Source organism: Phaseolus vulgaris, unplaced genomic scaffold, assembly GCF_000499845.2.
Source record: "Phaseolus vulgaris cultivar G19833 unplaced genomic scaffold, P. vulgaris v2.0 scaffold_66, whole genome shotgun sequence".
Taxonomy (NCBI): domain Eukaryota; kingdom Viridiplantae; phylum Streptophyta; class Magnoliopsida; order Fabales; family Fabaceae; genus Phaseolus; species Phaseolus vulgaris.
In genome coordinates, this window is record NW_027174118.1 from 97,895 (window position 1) to 115,318 (window position 17,424).

General features: G+C 33.2%; 1 protein-coding gene across 6 annotated transcripts in view; it reads right to left on the reverse strand.

Moving 5' to 3' along the window:
* The window catches only part of LOC137817445 (ATP-dependent DNA helicase SRS2-like protein At4g25120), a 48,793-nt gene extending 32,083 nt beyond the window's left edge, over nucleotides 1-16,710 (reverse strand). For 3 of the 6 annotated variants that reach the window (XR_011081964.1, XR_011081963.1, XR_011081962.1), the window contains exons 1-12: nucleotides 16,495-16,710; nucleotides 15,705-16,311; nucleotides 15,544-15,585; nucleotides 15,215-15,378; nucleotides 12,463-12,661; nucleotides 10,824-10,880; nucleotides 10,614-10,719; nucleotides 10,384-10,517; nucleotides 10,186-10,260; nucleotides 5,216-5,341; nucleotides 4,995-5,126; nucleotides 4,820-4,903 (exon numbers count right to left, since the gene is read on the reverse strand). Coding sequence is in view for 3 of the 6 variants with exons in the window: in XM_068620735.1 (XP_068476836.1) it covers nucleotides 4,820-4,903; nucleotides 4,995-5,126; nucleotides 5,216-5,341; nucleotides 10,186-10,260; nucleotides 10,384-10,517; nucleotides 10,614-10,719; nucleotides 10,824-10,880; nucleotides 12,463-12,661; nucleotides 15,215-15,378; nucleotides 15,544-15,585; nucleotides 15,705-16,311; nucleotides 16,495-16,598 (1,830 nt within the window). In the remaining 3 variants the exon portion in view is untranslated. The remainder of the gene's footprint in view (nucleotides 1-4,819; nucleotides 4,904-4,994; nucleotides 5,127-5,215; nucleotides 5,342-10,185; nucleotides 10,261-10,383; nucleotides 10,518-10,613; nucleotides 10,720-10,823; nucleotides 10,881-12,462; nucleotides 12,662-15,214; nucleotides 15,379-15,543; nucleotides 15,586-15,704; nucleotides 16,312-16,494) is intronic. The other 3 variants (XM_068620735.1, XM_068620732.1, XM_068620734.1) reach the window with 2 other exon arrangements.
* Nucleotides 16,711-17,424: the final 714 nt, after the last annotated feature.

A 17,424-nucleotide genomic window follows, 5' to 3' on the forward strand; every position in this document is an offset into this window, starting at 1 on the left:
GATTCCTTAGTTCAAGTATGTCAAGAGGAAGCAATAGGTGAAGAAGCCATTTGAGCTATTGAGCATAATAAGAAATGAGTGTTGCACAAGACAGTTTATTGTTGCTAAAAAAAAGGTGGCTCCATGATGAGCATAATTTTACTCACTTTAAAACTTTAATCATAAATTCTTGGACTGTAATCATGAATAAATTAATTGTTTTAATTCAGATTCATCTAATTGGGTTTATCTGTTATTTCTACTAATCTTGTGTTGTAGTCGCAGTACATGGTCCAATATTACTTTGTGTAGATGGTCTGGCTAGACAATCGAGTGGGTACATGGAGTAGAAGGCCCAACAACCCATCTAGCAAGACTGAAGAAAACACCTCAACATCAACTATAATGAAGATGAACCTGTGAAAAGGGTCTGATGAAAATAATAGACTAGACGATCTAGTAGACTGTCTCAAGGAATCATTAACGTTGCGAGTGGGCCTAATCAAGCAAAAGTCCAAGTTGTTTCTTTGAATCAAAACGAGAAACAAAATCTGAATAGAAGAATAAGATAACAAAATCTACAATATCTCGGAAACAGAATTGGATATAAATCATTTGCAAAAATACGAGGCCACAAAATTCGAAAATTCTGAAAAGTTGGAAGTGAGAAATTGTGAACAATATTTGAAACGAAAAATAATAATGAGATCACTTAAGCAAAGAAACCTATAAAAAGATGCAAGATTCAAGGAGAAAGGAATAAGTTTTCTTAGATTTCTTTTTTTTTCTTTGTAATTCTTTGGTTTTGCCTCCGCATAGAAGGCTAGATTTCTTTGGGTTGATTCTCTTGTAATTACAAAATGAATTCTGAGATTCATTGTAATTAAAGTTTTGTTCTTCAATATAGACATTCTGGTCTTATTGAGTTTTAGTTTCTATTTTGGGAATTGTTTCTAGAATTATTCAATTTTGTCTTTAAACAAAACTCTTGTTAAGTTTGCAGTATTATGAACAATCTCTTGGGTGCATGATTCAAGAGGTAAAAGATTTAAAAACCTTAGTAGACGCATGGAGGAGTAAGGTACTGAATAAATTAATGGACGCATGTTTCATTAATTAGATTCCATTGTCTTTGCTGACGCATGTTTACTCAATTCAATTATGTTTGGATGGTTGAATGAATAAAATATTTATATCAACTAATGAAGAGTACATTAAAGAACCTACTTTCTTTACAGTTTCATAATAGCCTATCTTAATCTTTTGCTAAAACACGTTTAAACCTCACTTTAATCCTTACTAGTATCACTAAGCTCATTGTTTGCAGATAGATTATGAATACTGATCTACTAGAATCACTATTGGATTTGTTGAGAGACAACTTGGGATCACCTGAACTTATCTATACTATCATTTCTCTAGTGTTAGATGGTCTAACATTGTTGTTAGACAGTCTCTGCAATGGAACTAGAATTTCTTTCAATTTGATCGCCTAAATGACAACGATCACTCCAATTGGTATCTTGGTTAAAAACACAGACCATATTCTTAGGGAGATAAAATATTTTTCCTTTGTTACAATGTAAAAAGGTTTGGCTAATATTTATTTTAACCTTCTCTTTTGCATTAAAGATAATGACAAATTTGGTTCACAATGCAACCCCTCAAAATGCCATGCCCTTGATTCTAGTGTTCTTGTATGCATCACATGGAGAACTAGTTTGTGTGTAGACTTAATCATCTGGATAGTTTGCTTGATTCAAGTGCAATTTAGACTTCAATACGTGCATGCACATGCATGGCTTAGTGTTTTCGCAAAGTTGGGTGCTAATGGGAGGTGGGGAATTCCTATGACATGGCACTGATCTCCAAGGACCTAAGACAGATGCTTATTATTTTGAATGTAATGGGCTTTATATTGGGCAAGGAGAAATGATGGGTGCCTTGACTGCCAATTACAACTACATTCATGTTGTTATTATTTTCTCCTTTTCACTTCAATGCATGCATGTTATCAATATGTTGACGGCTATGTTTGTTTTTTTGCTGAATGGTAAAATTAAAACTCAACTATGCATGTGGGATTTCCTGGTGCCACAATCAATTGATGGACACACCTTTTAAACTTTGTACGTTGCAATTATTTTTGTTTAGTTTTTTATTTTAAAATGCTATTTACTTATTCTAAATTATTTTATTGACGGCTATTTACTTAATTATGTTTGTTAATTAAATTTTAGTACCCCTTTTTTAGAACATGTGTAGGTAACTCTACTTCTAATAGTAAAAAATTAAATTTTATAATTGTATGTAGGATTGCATCATCATACACACTAAGATTCATTTAAAATATAATGACAATCTTCAAATGTTTGTTATGTGCTAACTTTTTTTGATTCTTTTAATATAATTGTGTAGATTACATTACCTTTATATTAAAGAGTCATTTAGGTATATGTATGACAACACACGTCACGTTATCTCGTACCTAGTGCCTATTGATTATAATACATCTGCATTTTTAATATGATAAGTAAAATAATTTTGTACTACCTTAAATAAATTTGAGATATTTGTATAGCTGCATGTGCCATCTTATATTTAATTATCTAAAAATAAAAGAAAATCATAAGAATATAATATAATAAAAATAACCATTTGAGTATATTAATAATCATACACATCATCTTATATTCAATAATTTATTCTTATATAGCAATTTATTTTGATTAAATGTTTTTCTTCTAAATAAAACTCATTCAACAATCTACAATATCAATGCATAATTTACAATATCTTGGCTTATTGTGCATCAAGTATAGTCGTTTGTCCTATCTTACACTCAAATTGGCGTGAACTATAGAAAATGAAAAAAACTAACAAATATTAAAATTAAAAAATATCTTTTTAGACAAAGAACTGATTTTTCATTGTAAATGGAAATACGTAAAAGCAAGGTCATTGCTTATCTAGTCTAAATAAAAATATGCATTATGTTTCAGGGAAATAAATAAACATTTTAAAAACCAAATTTATTTTGCACATTTAATAAAAGGTAATTGTCTTTGGACGAACATAGTACGACGCTAATACCTTACCTACATGTAATCAACTCTCATACCTAAATGTGGTTTCGAGACCACTTTCTTTGAAAGGATTTTTCGTAGTTTTCCTTGGCGATTTCTCTGTTTCCAAAGTTTTATCGTCACCCCGTTGTGACCAAGATTACAGTTGTTAATAATTTACACTTAGAACAAATGGATGTTTTATGTAATTGACATTAATGGTCCCAAATTCTTCACCCTTTCTATAAATTCATTCATTATCTGCCGATTGACTTAGTAGACATAAAAAATGCCATTTAACTTCCAGTTTCTCAACAACAATTGACTGTCATCTTGTTGGTTGGATGTGTTGCTCTCTATAGTTTAAAACAGACCATTCTGGCCTAGTTTTTGGGCGTTCTAGTTCCACCCATCTACAATCATTTGCAGAGAAAGGAAAAACAAGAGATGAAGATTCCTCAAGAGAAAATGACAAAAGCAAGAATAAAGAAACTAGAGAAGGAGATTAGATAGCATAGAATAGAAAAATCTCTTCTGTAAAAATGAAATTATTTGTTTCAAATATGTTGGAATATTTTAGGTTTCTAGATACTTCTAGCATGTTCTAAACAGAGTGGTTAAGTGTCATAAACTAACTTCAGAGCTACTTCATACACCTAACTACCTCATCATTACATGATCCAAAGGAGTTGCAACTCCCTCTCATTCATGCATCTATAATCTTGCAAACCCATGTAGATTCGCCTAGGATTAGTTGTTTGACTTCTTTACACCTTTTGTTAGCTTCTTGAATACACCTTCTAATCCTATAAATAGAAGGCTCCTCTCTTGTATGATGTTTTTGTGAGACTTGAGTATCTTGAAAATTTGGCTCTTTGCTTAGGTTCTTATCTTAGGAGAGAGAGCCTTTTCAAGTAGTGAATCTACAATGCAATTATCCTTGAAGTCTCATTTAAGGTGGCGTGTTCTACCATTCTCTATCCTTTCCATATTTTCTATTTTTTCTCTTTTTCCTCAATGGCTGAAACCACCATGAGATATTCCCATCTTGAGTTCTAAGTTGTAAATCTTTCAAAGAGTTTATCGATCCTTTAAGTCCTAGGAGAACTTCATTACCAAATGTGAGGTACGTCACTTTGTCTTTCCATTCATTCTCATTCCTGTGTTTCAAACTTTGTCATCACTAAAGATGATGAGGCTAGAATCTCTGGGAGAAGATACTAAATAAAAGTTCCATGGCTGAGCATATTCCAGATCCTGACGAGAATGCAGACACCCTCAACAAACCACTTTCCTCTCTTAGAGTTCTAGCCATGAGATGAGAGAACTTGGATATATGATCAATTCTACCTCAGTCAACCACCTTGTGTTTGAACGGGAGTATTTTGAAGCTATACATATATTCATTTCATTGTAATTTTGTTTAGCTTTCTTTGTAACAGATTAGTTTTCCTGTTGTGAATTAATTACTTGCTGACGTAGACATAGGTATACACTGTTTCTTTCTCAATACTTTGAACCTAATGAAATGACAATCAATACTTTCTCAGTTACTTGCTGACGTACCTATGACACCACATTTAGATATCATTCTGTACTAGGAAATAAAATCCCAAGGTTTACAATGACCATAAAATAGTTATGATCAACTTAAAATCAAAGGTATTAGTTATTAGTGGAGGCCCAGCGGCCCAGAAATGTTAATATTTTTAACAATAGTCAAATATAAATTGTTCAATATAAACACAGTTTCATATTATTGAAAAATAAATTACCTTTCTTCTGTAAAAAGCTACACCATGAATGTTAAATGGTATTTTCCTATCACGAAAAGCCATTTGGAAGGCTTTCCCCGATACCTGAAACAGGAAGAAAGGCAGTAGGAAAAACCATTCTGTCAGAAATAGGGTAATTGCTCTTGTACATAGTTATAATACCAATAAACATCACCTGCCTACGGTAGAGAATTGCAATGTTGCCAAAACAACAGTTATCTGCTGAATGATTTGATGAAATTTCTAAGATTTTGTCAACAACAAATGCGCATTGTGCATCCTCACTGTGACACTCCTTCATAACTATCTGCACATTATTAACAAAATAATTTTAACTATATATACAAAAATCACAATTAAACATACTTTTCAAAAAAGCATGCAGCAAGATGTAACCTTAGAACCAGAGGAGTTATCAGTAAGAACATTCTTCAGCTGACATCGCTTGGAATTGTTTTGAATAAGAGAAGATGCAGCCTCAACAATGCAACGTGTGGATCGATAGTTTTTGTTAAGCCTAATCTGAACCAAAAAAGTTATGCAAGTATCCAATGAAGACATTTAATAAGGAAATATAGCGTATCCATTCTTCTATCAAATCATATATGTATATGGGTATAACATAACCAATTACTCACTGCAGCCTTGAATCTAAACAAAAATAAATAAACCCACACTAATTAAGAGTTGGTTAGCATTATTTAATTTTACCAATCTGAAGAGTGCAAGAATGGAGAAGATAAAAAAGACCAAGAGTGCACAAGAATAATACCAAGGAGGGTTACATGACAAGTATTAAAATATAAAAAGAAGAATAGGATAAATCCCTTGTGTATATTGAACACATAGATTATGCTTATATAGAAAAAGAAACATATGTGCTAAGTCCATTACATAAATAGAAATATCTAACAATATATATAATATCTCATAATATATAATAATATCTAACACTCCCCTCAAGCTGGTGCATATAAATTATATGTACCCAACTTGTTACAAATATAATCAATCCTAGACCCTCGTAAGGGTTTAGTAAAAATGTCTACTAATTGATCATTTGAATTAACGAACTCAATCTAGATATCTCCGGATATAATATTTTCTCGAATGAAATGACAATCAATCCCAATATGTTTGGTCCTTTCATGAAAAACTAGGGGTGGCAATGCGGGCTGGCCCGCCCCGCATAAGGGTTGGCCCGTGGGCCTGCGGTCTAGCCCACATAAGAAATATTTATTAAAAAAGTAATTTTTTAAATACATATTTTGAATTTTTTTTATTTAGATACATTAGGTAAATGGTCTCATAATATTATTTTCATGAAACATGCGTAATAAGATGTTATTAAAAATTTCGGAATGTAAAATATGAGGCTACATGAAGAAAATATGGGGGTGTAGAAAAAAAAAATTATACATTTTAAAGTTATGTGGGTAATGCGGGACAACTCGCCCCGGCCCGCACTTGGCCCGCAGTGCGGGCCAACAGGTTGAAATAAGCAACCCACCCCACGTTTTTTAAAGTAGGCCGCGGGCCGGCCCGCCCCACTTTGCCACCCCTCTGAAAAACTGGATTTGAGCTAATACGAAGAGCAACCTAATTATCACATATAAGTGTCATTTAAGTAACATCACCAAATTGCAATTCTTTAAGTAATTGTCTAAGCAAAACAAGCTTACAAGTAACTGAGGTCATAGCTCTATATTTGTTTTTGCACTAGATCTCACCACAACACTTTGTTTCTTGCTCTTCCAAGAGATCAGGGTATCACCAATGGAAACACAATAACCGGAAGTTGATCTTCTATCAGATGGAGATCCTGCCCAATCAACATCTGAATAACAAACAACTTTAGTATGGTTATTGTAACCATATAACAAACCTTTTCCAGGAGAGCCTTTAATGTACTTCAGTGTATGAATGATTACATTCCAATAGTCTTCACATGGAGAATTAAGAAATTGACTCACCACACTGACTTCAAAGGAAATATCAGGACGAATATCAGTGAGAAAGTTCAATTTTCCAACTAATCTTTTGTACTTCTCAGGATCTGAAAGAGGCTCCTCCTGTTTGAGTAGAAGTTTGACATTGGGAACCATAGGAGTATCAACAAATCACGAATTCATCAACTCAATTTCTTCCAAAATATCCAATGCATATTTTCTTTGAGAGATAACAATATCATTATTGGATTATGCTACCTCAATCCCCAAGAAATATTTGTGTTTGCCAAGATCTTTGGTTTGAAAGGGACAAAGGTGTTGTTTTACTTGTGAGTTGCCATGGTGATCACTGCATGTAAGAATAATGTCATCAACATATACTACAAGCTAGATATACCCAACACTCGAGTGATGATAAAAAAACTAAATGATCTACTTCACTGCGAGTCAAACCAAACTATTGAACAATATTGCTAAATTTTCCGAACCAAGCCTTGGAAAACTGCTTGAGGCCATATAAAGATTTGCAAAGACGACATACCAATCCAGAAGACTCCCCTTAAGCAACAAAATCGGGAGGTTGCTCCACATAAATTTCTTCCTGCAAACCCCCAATAAGAAAGGCATTTTTGACATCCAGTTGATAAAGAAGCCATAGCTGAAGAGCAGTCCATGACTATGAATAAGCGAACAAAAGTCATCTTTGCCACTAGAGAAAAAGTATCACCATAGTCTAAATCAAAACTTTGGGTATAACCCTTAGCAACAAGATGAGCTTTGAGACGATCAATAGTATCATCAAGACCAACTTTGATAGCAACAATCCACCTGCAACCAACAACGGATTTCCTAGAAGGTAAAGGAACAAGTTCCCAAGTTTCATTATTCTAGAGCGCATTCATTTCATCAAGCATGGCCTGACGCCAACTAGGATGGGTTAAGGCATCACCTATAGATTTTGGAATGGAAATTATTAAAAAGTGAACTTTAAATCTAACTCAACCTTGTAAAACCGGCTTATAAGGTGAGTTTGCACCCACTTATAAACTATGAAATATCTTAATCTCTAGTCGATGAACTCCAACACAACCAAGATGGGCTAAGGCATCACCTACACATTTTGGAATGGATATTATTAAAAAGTGGACTATAAACCTAACTCAACCTTAAAACCGACTTATAAGGTGAGTTTGCACCCACTTATAAACTATGAAATATCATAACCTCTAGTCGATGTAGGATCTCCAACACAACCCCCCATACCAAGGCTACCAACTCATGCATGGAACTATATGTTATGGATAGTTTGATAACGGCCTAACAGTAGGTGGTCTGATAAGTCCAACAAACTCTTGCTAGTATAGGCTCAAAATGGCTCTGATAACATATTAAGAAGTGGACTTTAAGTCTAACTCTACCTTATAAAACCGGCTTATAAGGTGAGGTTTGCACCCAGTTATAAATTATGAAATGTCATAATCTCTAGTCGTTGTCGGATGCCCAACCAATACAAAAGAAATAGACAAAAAGCAGGTATGAAAAGGTTGAGATGGTTTATGGCATGGTTATAGAATCGAGATACGAATCGTGAATCGTTTTTCGATTATTTAGAATCATGAATCGAATCTTATTATGAATCGTAAGATACATAATAAATAAAATATTATATATTTTTAAATAAGAATAAATAACATAAATAAAATTGATTTTAAAATAACATAAATAGTTTTTATTTTAAAATACAATTTTTTTTAAAAATTAATTAAAATGAATAGAAACTTAAATAGTCTTAAAAAATAAAATTGGTTTTTTAAAAATAAATAATCCTATAAAAAAAATTAAGAGTGGTCCAGCCTTTTAGTAAATGTTCAGCTTTTCAGATTAAGCGGTTCAGCTTTTCTTAAAATTTTGCTTCTTACTCATAACAAATAAACTTTATCAAAGAAGCTTTTCTTTTTCTCGTTTGTGGCCCTTCCTCTCCTGTGGACTCCCTCTTCTCCGGTGAGGAAACCTTTTGTCTGTGTTCCTCAATTTTCTTCTTCTATGCGTTCTACATTGTTCTTCTCTTCTCTTCTATTTATTTTCTTCTCTTCTCCACTGTCGTTCATTGATTGAATCGGAAATAACGAAACAAAATCGCGAATCACTCGATTCATGTCACGAATTCAAACCCTAAAACGATTCATCTTCCGATTTGAATCGACAAAGCCATATTTTGATTCAAATCGCGATTGGTATCGTAAGATTCATACGATTCTTTCTAACTACTATGGTTTATGGTAACTCAAAATAGTATATTATGGATAAGGATTACGGGTAGAACGTATACCTTTACGGATGAAAATAGGAAGATCATGTTCAATTGTCAAAGCTGGAGGGGATGGAGGTGTTGGAACTAGAAGAGAGTCATCTGATGAACAATGGGACGTCTGACGACGACTATACACATGAAAAGTTGGTGGCGGTGCTGAATCTTTAGGTGCACTAGGCACAACAAGAGGAATATTAACTTGATTAGATGAAGACACATAAAAAGAAAGAATAACTTTTGACCAAATCATCATGGGGTTCTAGAATTTAATATATTTGTAACAAACTTGGTGTATATGATTTATATGCATCATCTTGAGAGGGAGTATTAGATGTATTTTACTATATGGGCCTAGGACCATCTCTATGTAATGCAATGTACAATCTATGCATAATATGTTCCTTTGTTGTGCTTGAGACACACAAGGATTCCATCATATGACTCTTTCACATTTACTTCTTAAAAATCATTGGATTCAAGTGGAAATTCTTTGATGCATTTATCTTGAAGATGATCTTCAACTTCAAGTGGCATGTTCTTCGATCTCCCAAGTCTCCTTCATCCCTATTTATTTCCTTTGATTTTCCTATGCTCTATTGTTCTATCTAGTTCTTATTTTTCTTTGCTTGTTTTGCTCACACCTAGTTCCTTTTCAATTTGGTTCATGATCTTAATTTTATTTTAATATATTGTTCTATATGTACTTGAATTGTAAGAATCCGTGAATCCTAGCATCACATGAAGTCCTTCACGTTTCAAGGCATAGATGAGATTCCATTTCCTTTCCAAGTTCTTGTTTTTGTTTTGCTTCTTGTTATGGCTTCCTTTGCCTATTTGTCTCCTATCGTAATCTCATTTAAAAATAATAATATTTCTCTATCTAAACTGCCTACTATCATTCAAGAATAAAAGTGAGTCACCGAAAATTAAACCTCAATTAAATGAAGGGTATTTGGGAAATGGTCTCGTTAAATCAGTTAAAATTAGTTTAGATTTGCTTATATTTGAGACCAACACAAGTGCTTATTTTGCTTATATTTGTGGCTGGAGGAAACAAAGTCAAGTATCTAGCATAAAAACATAATTAGTCTAAGAGTGAGAAAAACCTCTTTGTAGTTTGGAAAATCATTTCGAAATGACCTAAATCCAGATATGTCAGCTCCGTTGAAACTGTAAATAGACTGCCAGGAAAATTAAGACATTAGACCAACAGTTAAAAGGATGATCTTTTAAGAAACAAAACAATACAAATATCCAACCACAGACTTATCAAACTTTAGGTATTAAGAAGAAAATATTCATACCTGATCGTCATCACCAACAATTGTTATTTTATGATGAGATGCAAGTATCTTTAGAAACTTGTATTGCATACCACTAGTATCTTGGAATTCATCTATAACAATAGCTTTCCATGAATCCTGACATTCTTTCAACACTTATTCATAGTTTAAACAAACACAACTTAGTCCAACTAACAGTAACAAATGAATAGATTTTAATTAGTTGTATATTATGAAAATCAAAGTATTACCTTCAGGAAATTCACTTAGTAGCATCACAGAACAGCTTATCAAGTCATGATAATCCAAAGCATTACAAGATTTTAATATGTTGTTGTAATTCTCGAGAATTTCTGCCTTATTACAGTCCAGAAAAAAAAATTAGAAGTATGACAAGCAAAACAAGTTGTTGGTATTCATGTGTGCATGCATGTGGAAAAAGTTTTTATTTATCAGCTTACTCCAATTTCATTGCCCATTGCACGATATTCTGCAGAAGTTCTTCCTGAAGCTTTGGCCTGAAAGAATGTAAAGTTATTACATGTGATAGGATAAAATTTTACCTATTAAGCATAAGAAATTAAAAGTACGAATTAAAATATCCTTATGAAGCAATTATAGGTGACAGCTTAATATAGCCACTAAGAAATGCATAATTTTACCACAAAATTTCTTATTAATAATTTAGAAGCAAACAGCTTACAACTCAACTTTCTAGTCCCTAACAAGATGAACAACCAATTGACTCGAGAAGACTAAAGAACTATCAATCTAAAGATTATAAAGACATTTGTACATAGGTAAATGCCTCCCAGTACATACAAAAGAAGTCACAAGATCCACATTAAGAAAATAGTAGAAATAAAAAAAACGGTGAAATTATAGTTGTGAAAATAAAGTAAAAAGTATAGAATTAATCCTTTGCATATAATGAACACATAAAGTTATGTCTTTATAGAAGAAAAAAAACATACAAAAAGTATGGACTAAGCTCATTACATCTAAAACACCTCTTAAGTTGGTGCATACAAATTGTATATATCAACCTTATTACAAATATAATAAATTCTAGATCCCCGTAAGATTTAGTAAAAATATTAACAAATTCAGTCTATATTATTTTTTTTCCTTAATTAGGTTGTAAATAGTCTAAAAATTCAAATTGTAATTGTAGGAGATCCCACATCGACTAGAGATTAGAGTCTTTCATAGTATATAAGTGGGTGCAAACCTCAACCTCATGAGCCGGTTTTATGGGGTTGAGTTAGGCTTAAAGTCCACTTTGTAATATGGTATCAGAGCCATTTCGAGCCTATCCTAGCGAGTGTTTGTGTTGGGCCTATCGTGTCACCCGCTATCGGACCACCCATAATATATTGTCTCACCCCTTTCAAGCCAGATGAATGGAATAGCCTGAGTGGAATGACACTTTACTTCACGTATTATAAGATCTAATCAAGTCATATCATATCTTTAGTCTATGTTAGACTAAACACACCCCCTTCAAGCCAAGTGAATGGAATAACTAAAGTGGAATGACACTTTACTTCACATACATACACTTTATAATACAAACATCAAGGACAAGGGAGTGAGAGCTCTTTCCTTGACATTATAGTGATAAGATGAAACATGTTGTTAATATCAATATTCTAACATAAAGTATCTCTTCAAATTAAAGTTTTCAATTTACTGTTTAGATATTTTAATTGGGAATATCCTTCTCAAAAAGCATGCATTAAGGCATTGTTGAGCAGTGAATACATAAGGTCTTACCATATGAGCAGCAAGACGGGTCAAATCACGCCACATCACACAGTGACATATTTGCAATAGTAAAGTTTTAATTGCAAATGACAGACAATAGTGATTTTCACTTTAACTAGAGCTATATGCCTTACACATACACTAGATACTTCTAATAAAAAAACACCAACTTCTACAACAAATAGAACTTCTTGTAAACATATAAATTGTTTTTTAATATATACAATGAATGATTATAATTTTACATCAGAACTGAGGGAGATTGATGTAGCTTTTGCAGAAGCATTTAAAACAGAGGTTTAGAATGACTGACTCTTTAAATAAACCAAGTACCTGAGCCACAAACTTTTGCCATTTCTTTGCCTTATCCTTGAACTGTTTAGGATCCTTTAGACCATTGGACAAATCACCCATTAATAATGCACCATTTTTATTTCCACTCTTTTCATTTTCTAACAATCTGATGGCCTCAATAATTGCATTTCGCTGCTGCCCCTGTCCATAAATAAAGAATTCAGAAGTACGACCTAACCTGCAGCATAATTCAAATATATTCAGGGATCATTCTAACAATAAGAGAAAAAAGCTTACTGAAGCAACAGATAGTTCACACAGATCCATTCATATAATAAATGCATGCACTGTGATCAAGAACCTGGCAATGGCTTTAAAACAAAATGTGATATACCATTTTTAATGATCTTAAATATTGTTCTTGTATGTCTTTCTCTCCTTTCACCAAAAATGTTTCCTCCAAGGCTCCAAGCGGCATCCCATAGTAATGAGCCTCAATTACTCAATTCAAAAATTTTGAGGCAGTTAATGCAATTATATTTATATTTAAGCACAGTCTCTTTGCCCTAGGATGACCTATAAGGTAGGACTATCTTTATCGTTTCTCCTTTACCCAGTGTTCATAATTTTTCATGGGAGTTTCCATTTATGACATTAAGACAAAGTTGATATACAAAGTACTATTCATGGAAACTACTATAAAAATGAAAAGTTGATATGAGTATTATCACCACAATTCAATAAGTCTCTTGGGTGTAAAGGGGAGGGTAGTTGTGTGTCATAAGAGAGTTTGCAATTTTATCCTTGTAAAAGTTGCAAAAGAAGCAATGTTATCGATATTGGATAACGGATCATATCGGAGACCCCATAAATCATTTATAAAGTTATAACGGGTTATGGCGAAAGATGTTATGGGAAAGATAAAAAGATGTGTTGTGGATTGCAATAAGTATAATGTTTCAATTGGGCCAAAAATAGGCTAAAACAAACCTAATTTTAAGTAGGTTTTGAACTCTTAATTAGGTTTAAGAGTTCATGCGGCCACAGCACATTCAAATTTTATTTGAATAATTGGAGTTTAAGGTTTTATTAGTTAAAAAGTATAATGTTTTAATTGGGCAAAAAATAGGCCAAAAAAACCTAATTTTACGTTGGTTTTGAACTCTTAATTAGGTTTAAGAGTTCATGCAGCCGCAGCACATTCAAATTTTATTTGAATAATTAGAGTTTTAGGATTTTATTAGTTAAAAGTTGGAATGGGCCAAAGGCCCAAACTTATTAGGGATCTTTCAAAATTAGGTTTAAGGTCTTCTATCTCCATGCACCGCACGGTCCCTTCTTCATTTTCTGCCAAGGGTATCACGTTGTTGTGGTAAAACACTAGTACAAGTAAAACTCATCGTTGAGGTACTTGTGGTTGGAATGTTTCTGCTCGAGGGGGAAGTTTACCAATGTGAAACGGACTCACTCTTGAGGAGGAGATTGTTAGAAATCCAAGTGTGAGTCTAAGTATTACATTGAGTACAAATGAAAAAGTTGAGCAACATATGAGGAAGAAGACTCAAAAACTCATTGCTTTAAGGTTTTCGATTGGAGGTGGTGTCAATCCCTTATATCGGTTTGGCTGAGGTCTCATTATTAACAAATCACCTCGGTGGATCCCCCTCAAAAGGCCAAACACCTAGTCTTTCTATTCCTTCCTTTCCCTTCTTCCTCCATCTTCAAATCATAATGCGTGGGATCATTTGTCAAATCATACGTCTAATCTAGGCTTCTTATTGCAAGTTAAAGAAAACACATGAAACTTTGTACACTATTTTTATCTCATGCATGTGAAAGAATGAAAGCCAAACAATTTAGCCTTATTACAGTGTCAAAGCTCTTAAGTCTAACTCAACCTTACAGAATCAACTTGTAACATGAGTTTTACACCCACTTATATAGTATAATTTGATTATGTTTCTCGTTGACGTGAAATCTCCAACACACATCCCCAGGCGAGAATTAGACATCTCAAGCAAATGAATAGATATTTGTGGGTGGTCTGATAGTGGGCTGATAGTAAATGGCACAATAAGTCCAACCACCCTTATTAGGACAAGTTCGGCCACCATCTTAGAAAGTACACTTTAAGACTTATTCAACCTCATAAAACCAGATTGTAAGATTTTCACTCACTTATATATTCTAATTTGATCATATTTCTAGTCTTACATATTATATAATCTGATCATATTTCTAGTCGATGTAGAATTTCGAACACTTAGCATGATCAAGGAAAGCATGTGCTGTACTATAGATATGTTTGTAAGAAATACAATTTAAAAAGAATTTGGTGAGGAACTAGTCACTCTTGCAACTCAACTAATAAATATTGCAGCCAAACTAGCACTTTTTCCCTAGAGCTAGTTCATTTGAATTATGTCTCCAAATATTCATTCCTAAAATATAAGAAGTTGAAGTCATTATCTTTCAAAGTAAAATATACGAAAATTGTCCTTAAACTGACTGTTCTATTCTGCTAGCTTAATCTCAGAATGTTAACTTGTTCATTAGAAAAAATCAACAAAATATATTCAACACTAATCATTCAAATGGAATATCAGTTTGTGAATTGATTAATGGATTGTGAATTATGACAAATGCCAAAACTAGCATTTAAATAACAAGGAAATTAACTGCAACTTTAGTATCTATAACAGAAAACAGAGGAGGACACAAGTTATATCTAATGAGCCACATATCAAGGACAAATTAAAGTGAAATCAGGATCAAATTCAGAACAACATACTTTTCTCCATGTGAACGACAAAGTTGCAAGGAAAATGAGTGAAAAGTGCTGATAGTGAGTTCTTTAGCTGTTGTCTTCCCAGCTATAGATCCTATACGTTCTCTCATTTCAGAAGCAGCTGCTGTTGTGAATGTCATAGCCAGAATTTTTGATGGACTAATGCCCTGCTCATATTTAGCAGAGAATAGAAATAGAAATTACAAACAATTGAGCAACAAAATTTACAGAGGTAAAAACACTTAATCCATAAAGGTAGAAAAAGATGGACAGAGATCAAAGATACTCAAGTGAAAAGCATGTATCTCTTGGGAACAATTATTTTGTATCACCTCATTGAGCAGCATCAATACACGCCCTACCATTGTGGATGTCTGATATAAAAAAAAATAACAAGAAAAATATATCTTTAATATGAAAATCAAAAAACTCAAGGGGAAAAGAAAATCCACATTCAATATGGACCAAAAAGGGCCCTAAAGTAGACGAAGACCTTTCCGCTTCCTGGACCAGCTACAATCATTAAAGGGGTTGAAATATCAGTGCAAGCTGCTTCTCTTTGCCTGTCATTTAGGGACTGCAAGTATTTCAAATATTCCTCAGGCATGCTGCTGTTGCTATTTAGTAAACCTTGCAAGCTTGTATCCACTTCCTCTTGTTTAGTATGTAGCTCAACCCCAGAGCTAAGCAGGTAATCATTTCCTAAACCCCCAGAAACAGAATCGCATCCTGAACTCACACTAACCTCACCAGCAACATTGCTCTTGCTCAAAACTTTCTCGTCACATCTACGAACTAACTGCTGCTCTGCTGCCTTCTCTGCAGATTTCTGCTCAACCAAAATGTCAATCTGCTCCAAAATAGAGTCATCAAAATGGTCATCAAGAAGGCCACTCGCCGAAAAATAATCCAGCTCTTTAGGTTTAGAGCCTTCAGGTTCTCTCCTTGGAGTTTCAAAAAGAGATTGACACAGATTCTGATTCGCGGAACCAAGTGCAGAAACAGACACATTCCTTGCATTGAACACATTCAGCGGCACCTCCGCAAGAGGAACTCTCTCCGCAACAGAATCCAAACCAACATCACCAGCATTCTTGACTCTACAAACAGCAATAGATTACGGAGCTTCAAATAACGAAATTAATTCGCGCGCAGGCGTTTGAAAATGCATTGACGTTTATTCTCTTTCTCGCATTCGATCTTGGAAAAGCTAGTTAAAAGGAAATACGGCATTGCAGAAAATGGAAAATTGGGGAGGAGTAGAGAGAGAGAGAGAGGGTTACCGGTTAGGGTGACGGGGAGAAGAATCACAAGGTCTTTTTCGAGGGAGAATGGGCTTTGAAGAACTGAAATAAGCGCTGATTCGGCCACTTCGTTGCTCTGTCATTTCTGTGGGAACTGCACAACGTCAAACCCTGCCGCAGTTACTCACAGAGTATGCTGCTATGTACATGAAGGAAGCCACTAATCACTATCGTCTCTTTCCCCCTCTTTTGAATGGGTTTTCTTTCTTTCCCTCCTTTAAAAAACCATTTTTATTTATTTATTTCCTTTTAGAGAAAAATAACTATAATTGTCATTTTAAAATATTATTTTTACATAAGAATGTCTTATATAATTTCAAATATCATGTTCGAATGTTAGGCAATTACTTCTTGCATAATAATATCACTCTACCAAATTTCAGATGAAAATACCTTTAAATAATAAATAAAAGGGGTACCTATAAAAATACATTTTTGGATTTGTTTTAGAATATTTTTTCAGATTTTTTTCTATAATAAATTTTTTGTATTATGAAAAAAAAAATTCATAATGAAATTTTGATTTTTTAATTTCATTCCGAATTTTTATTTTTGGAACACAATAATTTTTCTAGATCTACTTTTCCATAATATATTATTTTAATTTTAGATTTTTATCTGAAATAAAGGATATTTTAGAAATTTAAAACTATGTGGGTGTAGGTTCGAAATTATTGGGTACAGAAAGAATTTGTCTAAATATTGTGGGTCAAATTTTTTAAGAATCTTAAGATTTAGTAATTTTAATTTTAATAAATTTATATAGTAACTTTAAAAATATTTTTATAAATTTATGAACATTTCAAAAGTATTTTATGAAATTCTAGAAAATATTTAAACTAGAGTAAATGAAAAAATAAAATATCAGTTTCGGGTAATGAAAAGTCCCACCAATTTAATTTTTTATAT